This window comes from Cydia strobilella, chromosome 12 (genome assembly GCF_947568885.1).
Source record: "Cydia strobilella chromosome 12, ilCydStro3.1, whole genome shotgun sequence".
NCBI classification, from domain to species: Eukaryota; Metazoa; Arthropoda; class Insecta; order Lepidoptera; family Tortricidae; genus Cydia; species Cydia strobilella.
Window position 1 is genome coordinate 11,919,596 of NC_086052.1, and position 15,792 is coordinate 11,935,387.

The 15,792-nt window shown below is 36.6% G+C and overlaps 4 protein-coding genes across 5 annotated transcripts; 2 read left to right on the forward strand and 2 right to left on the reverse strand.

Moving 5' to 3' along the window:
* The first annotated feature begins 1,028 nt into the window (after window positions 1-1,028).
* LOC134746141 (histone RNA hairpin-binding protein) lies at window positions 1,029-4,977 on the forward strand. Its single transcript, XM_063680430.1, has 5 exons — window positions 1,029-1,203; window positions 1,276-1,380; window positions 1,467-1,584; window positions 1,665-1,784; window positions 2,894-4,977. Exons 2-5 carry the CDS (start codon window positions 1,323-1,325, stop codon window positions 3,111-3,113), a joined length of 516 nt encoding a protein of 171 aa, XP_063536500.1. The 5' UTR covers window positions 1,029-1,203; window positions 1,276-1,322; the 3' UTR covers window positions 3,114-4,977.
* On the reverse strand, window positions 4,974-8,897 carry LOC134746140 (high mobility group protein 20A). 2 transcript variants are annotated; one of them, XM_063680428.1, is made up of 7 exons: window positions 8,568-8,897; window positions 8,227-8,386; window positions 7,808-7,950; window positions 7,460-7,572; window positions 6,797-6,922; window positions 6,145-6,304; window positions 4,974-5,154 (listed from the first exon to the last, which is right to left on the reverse strand). In XM_063680428.1, the coding sequence occupies exons 1-7, from the start codon at window positions 8,788-8,790 to the stop codon at window positions 5,015-5,017; spliced, it is 1,065 nt and encodes a 354-aa protein (XP_063536498.1). In that variant the 5' UTR covers window positions 8,791-8,897; the 3' UTR covers window positions 4,974-5,014. The 2 variants fall into 2 exon arrangements, with proteins under 2 accessions (XP_063536498.1, XP_063536497.1); XM_063680427.1 differs by having other exon boundaries at window positions 7,460-7,575; window positions 8,568-8,896.
* A 567-nt stretch (window positions 8,898-9,464) lies between these two features.
* On the reverse strand, window positions 9,465-12,064 carry LOC134746142 (U6 small nuclear RNA (adenine-(43)-N(6))-methyltransferase). Its single transcript, XM_063680431.1, has 7 exons — window positions 11,877-12,064; window positions 11,578-11,791; window positions 11,359-11,499; window positions 10,949-11,084; window positions 10,547-10,663; window positions 10,281-10,441; window positions 9,465-10,064 (listed from the first exon to the last, which is right to left on the reverse strand). Exons 1-7 carry the CDS (start codon window positions 11,979-11,981, stop codon window positions 9,502-9,504), a joined length of 1,437 nt encoding a protein of 478 aa, XP_063536501.1. The 5' UTR covers window positions 11,982-12,064; the 3' UTR covers window positions 9,465-9,501.
* A 212-nt stretch (window positions 12,065-12,276) lies between these two features.
* On the forward strand, window positions 12,277-14,692 carry LOC134746143 (THO complex subunit 4). The gene is made up of 4 exons (XM_063680432.1): window positions 12,277-12,615; window positions 13,427-13,640; window positions 13,869-14,078; window positions 14,294-14,692. Exons 1-4 carry the CDS (start codon window positions 12,397-12,399, stop codon window positions 14,449-14,451), a joined length of 801 nt encoding a protein of 266 aa, XP_063536502.1. The 5' UTR covers window positions 12,277-12,396; the 3' UTR covers window positions 14,452-14,692.
* Window positions 14,693-15,792: the final 1,100 nt, after the last annotated feature.

A 15,792-nucleotide genomic window follows, 5' to 3' on the forward strand; every position in this document is an offset into this window, starting at 1 on the left:
GAAGGGCGTAGTTTATGGTCCGTCAAAAAATTAAAAAGTTAAAAACATTGCAGTCTCGATTTCGGGACTGCAATGTTGCATACAAATTCCATTATCTGTCGAGTTCCAAACTTTTTAAAAGTTGAAGTGGCCATATCAAATGAAGGCATAGGTCCATTAAACTGCCAAACAGATGATCAGTACTTATTATTATAATGTTGGTACCGCGACTATTTAGGTGTCTCAAATAGGTTGGCGTATTTTCAGCAGAAAAATACACTTCTCTTTTTAATTAAAAAAAATAAAAAGGCGGCAAAGCAAATCCTTTTACTTTTTTCTGTGAAAATATATAAATAAGAGCGTTGCTTCTGTAAAATATTTATATTATATTTGTTATTATTGCGTCATTTTTGAGAAAAGCACTATATATGACTCGGCTGGAAGGCTACTTGCTGGCTTCGGATTCAATTAAACGGACTCCCAAGGTCGTCCGTTTAAAACGAATCCTCAGCCAGCAAGTAGCTACTTCCGAGCCTCGACAATAATGTACTATTGTCCAGTTTCGATGTTGTCTGCAGCAGCCAAAAGTCCTCTCCACACTCATGCGCGAATCGCGGTGCGAAGCCGCGAACGCGAGTGTGGAGTCGAGGTCGCAGATCTGCGAAATAGACTACACACTCGCCGCGATCCGCACACGAGTGTGGAGGGAGCTAAAGAGAATATAACCACTGCAGCAGCAAACACAAAGTGAGCGAAAGCGAGTGTGGTTGATTCCCTCGCCTCATCCCCTCGCGTCCTTTGACTCGCGTCGCTCTCGTCCGAAAAACCGACAACAAGCGGAGTGACAGCGAGGAGGGACACAAGCGCACCGTCCTCACTCTCGCGTCGCGTTCCCTCCTGTAAACTTGTGGAGAGTGTGGATGCGGCATAAATATGAATGGGTCGTTTTCGTGGTTCGTGAATGCCACAGAGCCACAGACTAATAAGAGATACTATACTAGTGAATGCCGGTATATTACAATACTCTTTGATGCCGGTTGCCGGCAAGCGTGCTTGTGGGAGTGCGCGCGTTTTCTCGATTGTCAGTGTCAAGTCAAGAAATTCATATCGTTTTAGTTTCTATTTTATTATTTGGATTTGTAATTAAATATGCAATTAATACAAGTTTAACTATCTTTAACCTACTTTTCAAACTATCACTGTGTTATCTCTTAAATATCACAGGTAACAAAGTAAAATAATTGGAAAAAATGAATCGTGTCTTGTTATTTTTTCTTACAATACTTTTGTTTGCAGTGAATACCTAATACCGATCTTCGTTTTAAAATAATTATCACTCAATAATGAGTAACTCCGCAATAGATAATACTTGGACTAAAGATTTAAGAGAAACTCTCAATGGTAAGCTATAGTATCCTTACAAACGGTAAATTTATTATTATTATCACTGTTTATATTTAATAGTTATTTTTATCTTTTATAAGCAGACAAACGCAAAGCAACAAAAGAAAGGGTATTGTCACAGTCGGACAGCAGCAGAGAAAATTCACGCAGTAGGAAAAGGGCAAAACCCAATGAGAAAGCAGGCGCTGAAACAAGAGCAAGGCAAGTACTTCCATTTGAAAGCTGCTTATATTGCCTACAAACATGTAAATGTTGATAAAACGTGTAAATTATAATTTCAGTAAACCAAAGAAGCCTGTTGAACTAGAGACTGACCCATTAATGTTGCAAAGAAGACAGAAACAAATTGACTATGGAAAAAACACAACTGGCTACCATAACTATTTGCAGCATGTACCCCTGTAAGTTCTTGCGCCTTCAGTTTTCTTCTAAACTTAATATTTTCTGTTGTCTGTTTTTTTTATTGCCAAATGCATGTTCAAGAAACTGATAGTCACTGGATCTCTACATGCCCTTAATAGACTTAAACACTTTTTACCCGTTAAAACAAATTTTTTATTAGCACAGACATTAATCCTACCCATAATTGACTACAGTGATGTGTGTTATCCAGACTTAAATGAAGAGCTCTTGAACAAGTTAGATCGTTTACTAAATAACTGCATTTGTTTCATTTTCTGTCTTCATAAATACGACCATGTCTCCTCTTTCCGCTCTAAACTCGGCTGGTTTCCTATACGTGTTTGTCGAAATATTCGCATGCTTTGCACCCTCTTTTCTGTTATTAATGATCCCCAATCTCCCGAATATCTCAAATCTTTCTTCAACCACTATGGTGTTTCTTGTGTCCGTCAACTTCGCTCTACTGGCAACCTTTCTTTGTCCATACCATCTCACCGAACAGGTTTCATGTCCTATTCTTTCTCTATTCAGGCAGCTCGCCTTTGGAATAGTCTCCCTGTTAAAATTAGACAGTGTCCGAATAGATTTGCATTTAAAAAATCCTTACGCGAGTACTTTGCTTGCAGAACGATGAATTCTTAGTGTTTCTGTTTTGAAAGTTTTATCTGATATCTTATGTATTTGTTTGTATGTATATTGTATGTATTTATATGAATATTATATATACAGATATATGTATGTATGTCTATGCCTATGCATTATTTAACTATACTTGTTTATATGTAATTACTATGTTGCACCACCTACAAATTCTCTGCTTTACCCGAAGGTTGACTGGTAGAGAATGCCTCATAGCATTAAGTCCGCCTTTTGTACGATTGTATTTTCTTTTGTGCAATAAAGATTAAATAAATAAATAAATCGTTTATTCACAAAGGATTTTGCATATTTTTGCCTAACCAACTAAGGAAATTGGATAACTTTTTCAAGTGTACATTCATTTATATCTAGAGTACCATATTTTTTTTGTAGAGAGTACTTGTACATTTTTTCAGGAATTATGGTCTTGTGTACCCAGGAATAAATCTAATTTTACATATTATTTCAGAGACAAGCGCACTAAGGATGACCCAAAGACCCCTGATAAATATTCAAAATACAGCCGCAGGTCATGGGACCAATTGATCAAGATATGGAGGTTGAAGTTACATGAGTATGATACTGATGGAGCCAAGTCAATCACTGGGTCTAACTCTGGCTCTGTTGCTGGTTCCACTACTTATTCTGATGAAGAAGATGAGGAAGAGGGTCATAATGATGAGCAATAGATATTTTAGTTGTAATTAGGCATAGTAGTTCTTATAACACTATACAATATCTGCAAGACATGCTGTTGAAATACAGGATGTATTCCCATTTGTCCCTGCTGGGCACAGATGGGAATAGTTGCATTCATACGAAATGAAATGAATGAGAAAATATGCCGAATACTGAATATTAATTCAGCCACAGATTAATAAATAGTGATTCAGCCCATCTCTAGAATACACCAAGTTCAGGTGAATCCAGATCTGGCTCTTGCACTGCACACAGCATAAGGTACATTCTACATGCATAAGAGTAATTTGCCAATTTTGTACTAGACTAGTAGCATTTCGCCAGATCTGGTTGCACATTCAAGATCAAAAATGCACCTACATGTCTCAAAGCCATTATTGACATCGTTAAATGTTTGTTTCATTGCTATAGCTATTCATAACTTAGTTATGTTTGGTTATAACTATCTAGACTAGAGGTATACAAAGACAAACATGACATGACACACTGTCCTGTGACCTGTTTATGCACACAATATTGTACTGCTTATATTACATGATAAGCAGGACTTTATTGTTGGCTGGTGCTGCTCCCATAAATTAACTGTGCACCTCTTACAACAGCAAGCAAGAGTGAACAGAACATAACTACTATTACCTTTTTAACCTCTCATGAACATGGATCCATGCAATAAGTATTAATTTAATATTTTTTTTATTTAATTAAAGCTTAATACCTACTAAGGCTACTAACATGGATATGAAAGGAATACACTTGAAGAGTGAAGGGGGAAAACAATGACGGACTATTTTACCATGTTAGGATACAGAACAGTTTTTAACTTTGCATAGAAATTAGTAAACGAGTTGGATTACCTAACCTATTTCGTAAATTTATTTAAAAATAACTTGTTTCAAATTTTAGGTATCTATGTCAAACGGTCTCTGAGAAAAACGCATTTAACTGATTTGCAAGACCGAGTGATCCCATAAGTGTTCCGTTTGTCAAAAAAAGTTTTGCACGGAACACTAAAAATGGGCTCTTATTATTTATTTAAGTTATTCAATATTATTGACATATTTTTTGTAACAATTAGGTGCATTTAGACAACTTCATTTCTTGTACAGAAATATGAAATCTTCGATGACCTAAGGAAGATATGGGGGTAGGGCACATTACTTGGTTATTGGCCCTAGGACCAAAATATAGGTTATTCTAGTGTCCGACCGAAATCGGATTTTTTGCCGAAACGTGAGAGTTCGGTTTTGCTATTTTCGGCCGAAACCAAAACTGGTTGGACATTAGTTTATTCTACCTATGTTTGACAGATTTTCGCCTCTGTAGCTCTGAATACAGTAACAAATATACCTATCTTTATAGAGAATAAGTGCCTACAATGGCTATAATGCTGTTTACCCTAGTAGTAAGCTATATGTATTTGATATGACTGATATTTATGTTTCATAAGAATTAGTTATTTGATAAAAAAAATGTAAATCCTGTTGATTTAAAAAAATGCTTGTCATATCATATTGTCAATGTATAGAAAATTGTGTTTTACTTGGCAGCAATAGTTCGATTTTGGAATATTATGTCGCTTGCTCAAGTCTCAATTTAAGCATAAGGAGTAAACAACCATTTTGCTTCCTTGCATAATGGAAAACTTTACCATGGGTACACGGTAACAAAGCGGATGAACCACTGATGAATGATGACCGTGTTATTAGTTATCCTAATTATGCTACAAAATGATGATTTTTGTATTGTCATATATGGGTATAATCATGCTACCCTAACTAGGTACTTGAAGTATTTACATATTATTAGTGGTATAAACTGATGTAAAACTACGTTCTAATAAAACAAATTATGCAATTAATATTGTTTTAATAAAATACTGATAATGTAGATACTAATTTATGGGTAGTTCCACTTTATTAAGAATGTCTCTGGCTTGCTTTATGGCCGCATGGTTTTTGGTTTCCTTGGCCAGGGTGTGTAGCTTGTCCATGTACTCCTCAATGTTACTTTCGGTTGCACCTGTTGGGCCACCTGAAAAGTCCAAACAGTTAAATATTCATTCATTCATATCTTTATTGCTATCATGTTCATCATAATACAGGTGTTACAATAAATACATTTGTAGGTACATGACACCCTGTTAGGGCACTGCAACATTCTTAAATCTAGGTACATTTTTACATTTCTAGTACTTATCTTAATATAAACTGAAATAAATGTCTTATCTTAATATGTACGTAATTAAAATAGTATCATTAATATATAAATTGAATAAAAATCGAATTATTAAATATGCGTCAAAATATTGGCTTACAATCTTTATTGTTCATAAATAATTCAAATTAATTAGAATTATACTTTAAAATTATAGTGTTAATTATATTAGGTATGAGAATAAATAAAGATACTGGTAGGTACTATTAATTATTAAAAATGAATTATTAGTTTTCCGAAAAAAATCTTTAGTAGAATAAAAGTTTTTCTGTAGTAAATATTTTTTTAATTGGGTTTTAAATTTGGGTAGGCTATTTTCATTCTTTAGGTCAGCTGGCAAATTATTGTAAATACTTTTTTCTACAAAATATACACTAGTCATCATTAGACGTCAAAATTAGATTTCGTTCTCTTTTTTATAGCAGTGGTTTGAAGTTGAAGGTTGAACCACGCCGTATAATCTGACATGCCATCGCATGCCTTTACAGGCATGTATTGTAACCGATGTTTATTCTCCCAAAAATCGAATTTTTACAACCAGTTACCACAAAATGTTTAAACTGAAGTAGATCGAAATCTAGAATTTATTTTAGAACAAATTTCGGATTATAATAAATATAACAAGCTACCAAGTAACGGCCTCGGTGACCTCTGCGCGAAGCGGGCCGTCGCTGCGCTCATCTCCTCTCCGCGTGTCTTTGTAGGATGGCGTTCTAAACAACTGTTGACAAGTTCCTTGGTATGGGGCCGTCGCTGCGCTCATCTTCGCGGGTCTTTGTAGGACGGCGTTGCGCTATGAAAAGTTACCTGGTATGGCGACGGCTTGCAGCGCATGCACCAGGGCAGCGACAAGCGCGCGCCGATGCGTGAGCAGCGCGGCGGTGCGCTCGGCGGCCGCGGCCGTCTCGGCGCGCAGCCGGGCCGTCGCTGCGCTCACCTCCTCCGCGTGGCGTTGTAGGATGGCATTCTAAAAATTATATCAAGATAAATCCTATATTTTTAGATCCTTTTGTATCTATGAGTAAAGTATTTTAAAATTTTGGAATCCCAATTAAATATTACATCTATACATGATGTAATTGTTAGCTAGTGTTTGCTGACTGTCAATATTTTTCAATATACCTAGCATTACATAGATCAGCTATACGCGTGCGCCCGTGAGGGACAAAACATACGCAATTCGACGATATGATTGGTCTAGTAGATTTGTAGCCCACCATAAACCATACTAAATTTACGGAGGGGAATAAAAAAAAAAGTGAGACTGTGACAAGGACAAACAATAACAGTCCCTTCTCTGCTACTCCTACTGAAAGATACATAAGACTATCCCGTTCCAGTAATTTCCCCCCACTATACTAGACCAGTTATACTAGATTCATGCAATATACCTATTTTTATTTATTTTACATTTGGCAGATGAAAACACTGTTGACACTGTTCTCAAATGATGATCTACCTGCTGCTCATAATCAGAGTTAGCCTTCCTTAGCTGCCTGAGCTCAGACTCCCTCAGTTTGTTGTGCTGCAGGAACTGGTCAGTGAATATGGGAATATCTGTGTCCCCACCACCAAAGTCTTCACCCTGCAAATAAATAAATAACAAATTAGGACAAGTGGGAAATCATCACTGATGATGATTAGAACTGTAATAGCTTGATGTAGTTAACTTTTCGACGCCATGCCAAACACAAAAGCCGTCACTCGGACGCCACATCACCAAAGTGTCAAAACTGAAATTGAACTTTGTGCACATGCATGTAGGTCTATGATGCTCTGTGGTCTGTAACGGATTAATCAGTCTTTGGCGTTGGACCTGCGGTGCCGATATATCCGTCACTGGCGTCCAAAAGATTAAATAGGTAATGTAGTAATGGATAAAAAAAAGTTATCAGACTGTTCTTACTAAGTAATAGGTATTATATTCAGACTAAATTAAGATTCAGAAATAAGTGATGAGTAGAACAAGGATAAAGTATAAAACCATAATTTTACAGTTATTACATACTTAAATAGAAAAATCACTGTATATATAAAGTTCATAGCTATGTCATGTGCTAGGGACACATCTTTCAGAGTGCTTGTATACATGTATTTAGAGATGAAAGTGTTAATTACTTACAGACGCTGGAGTAATGCAGGGTCTGGGCCTAGGAGGTGTTTGCTGCCGTGGCACTGCAGGTGCACTGGGTCCATTTGCTGTTGCAGTGTTTGGTTCTGTGCTAGTTTGAAGTGCTGCTGAAAAAATAAGGAAAAGAAACTCAGTGACGCATGTATACTAAATACAAATTAATTTGTCAAAATTATTATTTTATGAGATAGCTAGCAGACAAGTCATTCATTAGTGTGTGCCAACTTTTGAGAACCTTTCTTAAAGTGACACTATTAAACTATTTACTGTTCATAGTATTCCTTGAGTATAATTTTCAGGCTAAATGTACCTATTAAATCTGTGCCCCCTTATGCTTACCAGTACTGGCACCCTCACTGGCCTGGTTGTGATTGTGCTTCATCTTCTTAGCCGCTCCACCAGAATGCTTTTGCTCCATTTGTAGTCTTCTAAATTCCTTGTAAGCATCAGTTTTCTTATATTCATCCCACTCCTTATTGTACCTTTGTAAAAATGGCAAATTTTCATAATGTAAAAACAAGCAATAAAATTTAAATGTAACTGAAACTGCTCTCATACGCACATTAAAATGAGTAGCTACAAGTAGCCCTAAACCATATTTTTAATTTGGTTTTGATTACTCTAATAAATTTCTGTAAAAGAAAGGATCAGTGATCACAATGTAACAATGAACACAATATGACCAAAGGATAATACACAATTTGTATGCAAACAGCTAAGCGTTTCATTGGGAGTGCCCAAATGAATTAGTTACTTACTTTTCTTTATCCTGATCAGCCGCATCCAAATAATGTTGTTTTTCCTCTACTGGCAACTTGCTCCACTCACTGGCGAGCTGGCGCGTCAACTCCGCAAACCCAAGCTCGGGGTGCTCAGCGCGTAGCTGGTCGCGTCGCTCATTCAAATATCGTACATATCCTAGATAAGAAGTGAGTAAAATTGTGAAAAGAATAATACAAATTATGCTCTAAATAATTAACTATAGACGAACCGAGTGATCAGAGATAGGTGGGGTAGAAAGTCGGTATCACAACATGGATGTAAGTAATATCACAACAAACAAAAATAGTGTGCAAAGTATTAAAAAAATCTTTCTTACCTGTTAGTGGCTGGCGTGGTGCAGTTACGTCCCTAGGGACTTTAGGCTTTCGTTTTTTGGGCTTCTTCGGTGATGGTTTTTGAGGATCCTTTGAAGCATCAGAAGCAGCGACACCATTACTTGAGGGTGGCACATTATTCTCCAGCTCTGTACTCGAGGACATAACTTCCTCATTAGCATTTTCTAAAGATGGTTGTTGTCGAATTTTCGATGGATCATCCATTCTTATATTTTGTTAGTATAATATTCAGTACTAGAATAGTGTAATATAGAGCTAATAATGCCAAAATCGATAAACAATTGCATACAAACACCGATTGACTAACGACTGATTGACATTTCTTTTTTTTATATTCGTATTATTCGAGGCACTAGTAAAGACGACGAAAAAATTTAAATCCAAAAACAAAAGAGACAACCACAATTCTCTTTCTTGGGAATGTGCTATTTGCGTCTCTTTCAAAATCGTAATACACTACCGCACCGCACTGCGACCTTGGAGCGGTTCTAGTAGGAATAGCTCGTACTGGCGTGGACTTGTATGAATCTATGCAATCTTTTTAAGGGGTTTCTATAAACGGGCCATATTTTCACTGCAATATGTGGCCGGCAACTATTGGTGTCCCTCTCTTACTCACATGTTAGAAAAAGACACACATATTGCAGTAAAAATATTGCCCGTTTTTAAGCCTCTTTACTCTAAAGTCGCTCCAGACTACGCGGCGCGAAGCCGCGAACGCGAGTGTGGAGTCGATTTCGCTGATTAGCGAACTAGACTCCACACTCATGTTCGCGGCTTCGCGTCGCGATTCGCGCACGAGTGTGGAGGGCCCTTTAAAAAAGAATAATTATTCTTAAAATATCTTAAAAAATAGCTCAATCTGCCAAAATGTTTACAATAGGTATATCAGGAATAAAATAAAGAAACACCTAGTTACTTCCAGTTGTTTTTAATGAACTGTATTATCTGATGTAAGCCTTCTTTCCCAGTGGTGCCATCAAGAAACTCGGTTTCAAGAAATACATGGCCTTCTTTCATGAAAAGTTTTAAAAATGCATGTACTAACTGTCCTTCTTCTAAGTCTGCTTCAGTGTTTGCCAGGAATTGTGTTGTTTTAGCATCATCACAAGCATCAGCATTACTTGAACATGCATTTTCAAGCATGATAGGTTTTTCTTTCGAATTATTATTCTCCAGAATAGGTGTCTCTGCCTCTTGTGAGAACTCTTGTTTCATTTTTTTTGCGTTATTTGCTTCTTTTCTTTGAAGCATGCGCCTTTTTCGTCTTTGATTACTCCATGTGTTTTCAGTAGCAATTATGTCTAGAAATATACAATTTCCTTTTTTGTTAAGGATATTATTTGATATTTTTAAGCCCATCAGAAGGGATTTAAGTTTATTAAAAGCAATATCAACATTACTTATACTCTCTGATAATTCTGGTAACTGATATACTGTGTTAGCAATCTTCTTCCGAGGCTTATCCCTTGGAGGAACTGAAAAAAAAAAACATTTCCACAATTAAAAAAAGAGTAGTGGATGGACACATATTATCTTACAATACTGTAAGTTTGACATTACAGTAAAGTATAGATAGTACCTTTACCCTCCATACTGTGAGGTAATTTGCAACAGCAAACTCAAATGAAGGTTCAACCTTATATGCAACTTATATGCCAATTATGGTTAAAATACTCAAAACAAATGAATACCTAATTTGTAAATATCATAGTCTTGATATGTCCATGCTAAACCCCATCTTGTCACTCTGCCTTGGCAGAATTCTGTGCTAGTATATTTAATACCATCTGCTTTCAGATCTTCAGATAATTCATTTAAAGTAAATTTATGTCCTACCATTGTAGTGAATAATCTGTAACAGAAATAAGAATAACTGAGCTAAGGTTTTTCAAATTAATTAGCAATGTTAAAATTGTATGAAGCAAGATATACAATGGGTAAAATAATTGATACTCACATGACTTTATTTTTGTGGTTCTTGCTTTCTTGTATCATTTTTCTACAAAACTCTAATTCTCCTCCCTCCGTGATCAACTCATGTGGGGATCCAGTAAATCCATTCTTTGGAGGTGGCCTTAATAAGACAAGAAAAAATGTACATACATTTTTAAAGGTGTTATCAAAATAATGACCAACAGAAAAATACATATTTATAGTATTTATATTTATAGGGAAAAAAAAGACCAAGGCCTCCAGTGCCCGGGGCTGGAATATTTTCATAAGAAAGTAATTTAATTTGTTCTTAGAAGATGATAGATGTCAATTCAATACAATTTTGTAACATTTGGCATGGTTATAAATTGTATGGAGATGACATCTATCATTGTACCCTTCCAGTTTGAAAAACACTATTACAAACCTGGCAGTACTACGAGATTCCAAGAGTTCTTGAATATTGCTGTAGAAAGGAGGGTTGCACATACTGAAGTCAAACTCTGGTCCACTTTCTTCATTAAATAGGTAATCTAATATTGATGAAGTCTTGTTTAGTTTTACTAAAAAAAGGTTTACAAATTATATGTAGTTTTTAGTCCAATCACAGATTTATTATGAATTCTTAAGGCTGGTGTCCACTAGACTCGTCGAGGTGAATCAAATCGCAATAATTCGCGTTCTATACATTTACTATGAATGGTAAATTCGATTCGACGCGCCGCGGCTCTTCGTTAATAGAGGCAGTTTCATAATAAATGTATAGAAGGCGAATTATTGCGATTCGGTTTCGGCGAGCCTAGTAGACACCAGCCTTTATGGAATGTTATCACTTACATTGAATAAAATCCTGCAAATTATTTCTTTGAACATTCTCTAAAGCCTTAACAAGGCTTTCCTCATCATTTTCTGTTCCTAACATGCTCCATTTATTCTTCGCCGTTGCCAGAAGTGGGTAAATAGCACAGGCTCCAGTACCTAAACAAAAAACAAAGTAAAAATAAGAAGATTATATTTTTGAAAGACTAAAAAAATAAATACCTAAATTAACCATACCTATGTCCAAGCCTTTCACATGTTTAGTCCTTTTGATAGCCTTCATAAGATCGTCCACCCACAGGAGATAGTTGAGTCGTAAAGGCAGTGTGGGCACTAATCTGTCTTCAGGTATTTTAACATCTAGATTGAAATCTGATTTCAGTAGACACCTTGTCAATACTCTTAAGGAATGTGGATCTTTAAAATCGATTGTTACTTTTCCTGATACATCCTAAAATCAAAGAGAATCACTTAATGACCAAGTACAAAATTAAATAATGTATAATGAGTGAGCGAGTAAAACTTAACTTACATACCGTTTTACAAATGTTGGAAAATTCTGAGAAGTCTTTTGACAGCTTAGCGAAATCCGGAGGATTTTTATAAATATTTCGTGGATGCATGTATTTATTCATAGTCATTATTATACTGCTGCATAAAAAAACTTTTAGTTGAGAAATTCTCCGTTGCTTTTATAACCTAAGATTCCATTCCAAAGAACAAAAACACAAAATTGTGTCATGTAATTGTCAAATTTGGTTTGTGCTATTTGAGTACTGGTTTTAAACGCGGAAATGGTGAACATAACAGGAAATAGCTCATCTAACCATAGACATTGAAGTTTACGCGTTTATCACAGTGTTGCCATCTTTCCACCAAATTGATGACGTTACGTTCTTTTCATTCGTTCTTACTTCCTCTCACTCACTCATCTCATTTCATTTGGTTTGGCGTCGAGTTGGGTGACTAGTCGAAGACGCGGTTAACATTTTAACTAAGAATTGTTGTAATTTTTGTTTCGTGAAAACTTATTTAATCTTTCACAAAGTATTAAAAATGGTGGACAGGATTGATATGGCTTTGGACGATATCATAAAAGCAAGTAAAGGAGGAAGTAGAAGAGGCGGAGGTGGCGCAGGCAGAAAGTTTGATACTAACAAAAGACCTGGTCGTGGAGGCGGCGGAGCTGGTGGTGGATTCCGCAATGGTCGCTCTGGTGGCGTATTGCGAGGAAGAAATCGTGGCGGTGTTTCCAAACCAACAAATTACACAAGGGTAAATCGAATAACCTAAGATTGTTCAATTTCAAAATGGCCGACCGTCATGACGCATTTTGCTGACGGTGAATGGAGTGAAATTGTAGAACTGCGAAATGTAGCTATGCCATATTGATACCAAATGTTTCCTTGTTCGAAGATTACTGATGTTACTAATGTTTTCAAATAATTAAAATCCTATTATTGTCCATATAGTTCTTGGGATCATCCTAGGAACATGGAAAGTTATTGTCGTTTATTGCCACCTTTTGTTGTACATCGATGGTTGGGCCGTATAGTCCAGTTATTAAAGGACTGAAGGACTTAGTTGATGATGTCCCTGTACTACATTCATGTAATTTTACTTCAACGATTTCGCAATTCTATGGAGATGCAAGGAATGTTCGCAAAATAAGGAGGTGTGGAGATGTTCCTGTGTTATTTGCATTCTCCGTGGCACAAGCTGTGGGCGCTGGATATGGAAGAAGGCACTTATATCGAGTGCAAACTCGATGTAATTCTACTTATCTTCAATGTGAAGTTGCCTCACGACTCCCCATGGACATTGTGAAGCTGACACTAGTGCTGTGTATCAGTGATTAAAAACATCTTTAAGAGACTATATTCTCAAAATTGATGTATAGATTCACTGTTTATATCAGTCATTACATGTATTTTTGAATTGTAAAAACATCATTTAAATTAAATTTTCATAGTCCAACTATGCCATCAACTAAATGTTTTTTTGGTTGCCGTGTATTTTGAGTGTGCACATACTCAAAGACGCATTGAGTGGCCAGTTGGCATGCTCTATAAGGACAACATTTCAGGGTGATGTTAACAGCACATGGAAACATGATATGTTTTCGGACTTTGGCGAGAGGAAGATGCAAAGAAGCGGACCCATTACTATGGGCCCCACCAAGCTCATGGTCTCCAATTTGGACTTTGGAGTTTCTGATTCAGATATTCAAGAGCTATTTTCTGAATTTGGCATTTTGAAAAGTGCCGCTGTACATTATGACAGATCTGGAAGGTCCTTAGGTAAGGATAATTAGTTTTAAAATTGCTATTATGGTTTCGTTGTCATGTGTTCTTCTTTTCTTAATTTCTGAAATATCAATACTTCTCTTATCTTTATCCTTTCTAGAAATATGGAGTATTCATTTATACTCAATTAAAATTCAATTTGTTTAATTGTTTAATTTATTTCATATTTATCTTTGTAAAGCTATTGTTTTTGTACTAATAAAAAAAAACCATTTGTTTTAGGGACTGCTGATGTTGTGTTTGAAAGGAGAGCTGATGCATTAAAAGCCATGAAACAATATAATGGAGTACCTCTAGATGGCCGCGCAATGAATATCCAGTTAGCAACTTCAGAAATAAGCCCCTTTACAACTGAAGAAAGAGGAGGAGGTCGCCTTGGTGGTGGTGGTGGTGGCGGCGGTGGAGGTCCTATCAGGAGAAATTCTAACAGAGGTACACTTTGATTGTTCAAGTGTTATCTACAACAGTCATGACTAATAGAATGATGAATATTCACAGCCAACAACCATCATAATTATAACTGACATTGTAGTCATCATCAATAGAACTTGCAAATAATGTTAATAATTAACATTTAATTTGACTAAAAACTTATATAAATAAAATATTTAAGTATATAGACTCATATCATTCATTCTTGTTTCAAGTGGGAGGTGCTGGCAGAAATCAAGGTGGTGGTGGAGGCGCGCCACGAGCCGGAGCCCGACGTGGCCGCGGTGCCGGTGCTGGCCGGGGCCGCCGCCCTGTCCCCACGGCAGAACAACTTGACGCCGAATTAGATGCCTATGTCAAAGAAATTAAGTAAATAATGATTAGCAAAATAGTGCAGTGAAATGGACACTGGTTTATACATTAAGGAAACTTAACACTGACAGTGTTAAATTTATTGATGAAATGAGGTGTAAAAATGTTTAGTTATAATATTAAATACTATACTAGTTACAGTACAGTATGATATTTTTGATGACATCAGTTGAAATTGTGGTTTTGAATTTAGACAGTTTTCCAGCAGAACGAAATTTTCAATAAAATAATTTTGATAATTGGTTGCCTAGTATTCTTCAATCATGCTTTTGACACCTTTATTAGAAATACTGTGTAGACCTTGGCCACTTTTTAAGTGCAGTGACAATGTATGGGCTCATGTAAAACTTTGTGGTCGGAGTCTAGTCACAGTACCTAATTATATTAATATTTAAAAAAATGCCTAAAGAAATATGCTACCTAGATTGTTTATACAAATGTATTTGAGTCTAAATGTAGAAAATGTGCAATGGTGTCTTATACCTTGTGCGTCCAATGATGGACCCTACGACGTTTCGGTTTTATATGGAGCAGCTGACACGTGAAATGTTTGTTGAATTAATTTATTTAAGAAATGTAACATTCAAGTATTCAAAATCAGTAAAAACATTCGTTTAATTATTTTTTAAACTAAGCCGATCCAAAAGCTACTTGGAGGAACTGTCATAGAGATCATTGTTCGACGCGTGAATTATAGTAGTCTGATGGCCTACTGCAAACCACGTTCGATGAGTTGCCTCTCTGTCGCACTTACAAATTTCGGGGAAGCAACACGTCGAACGTGGTTCGCGGTAGGCCCCCTGACCAGGGACCGGCCCGCTATCCCTTATCGGGGTTTTATAAGGGTATTGCATAAGGCTTAACTCACCATACCCTTTGCCAGACGAAACCCTTTGTTTTGCTTTTAAAAACCCTTATATAAAGCTACCACGTTTGAGTAATCGGTAGCCCAAATACCCTTACAAAACCCTTATCATCCGCTCACCAACACCTTGCATATTGCTTATAAGGGTTAGCCTAGGTTAGCGTGCTAATTCAATCTTCTACCTTGTTCATAAAGCACACATTACTTCGAATCCGAGCGATCGTCGGCGGCGACGGCGGCGTTCTTTGACTAGGCACGTATCAAAGGGAAACCTTTATAAAAAGCGCTTAAAGATAAGGGTAACCCTTATTAAGAGCTAGCCTTATTTTTGGTTAGCTTTTCGGTAAGGGTTAGTCAAAGGTAAGGGTATGAATGGGCTTGCAGTTCAAAAGGGAAAGTCTTTCAATGTGTTAGCCGTGTTTAAGTGTCGCCCATTGAAAGGGTTTTATCGCGGAAAGGGTTGTCTGGTCCCTGCCC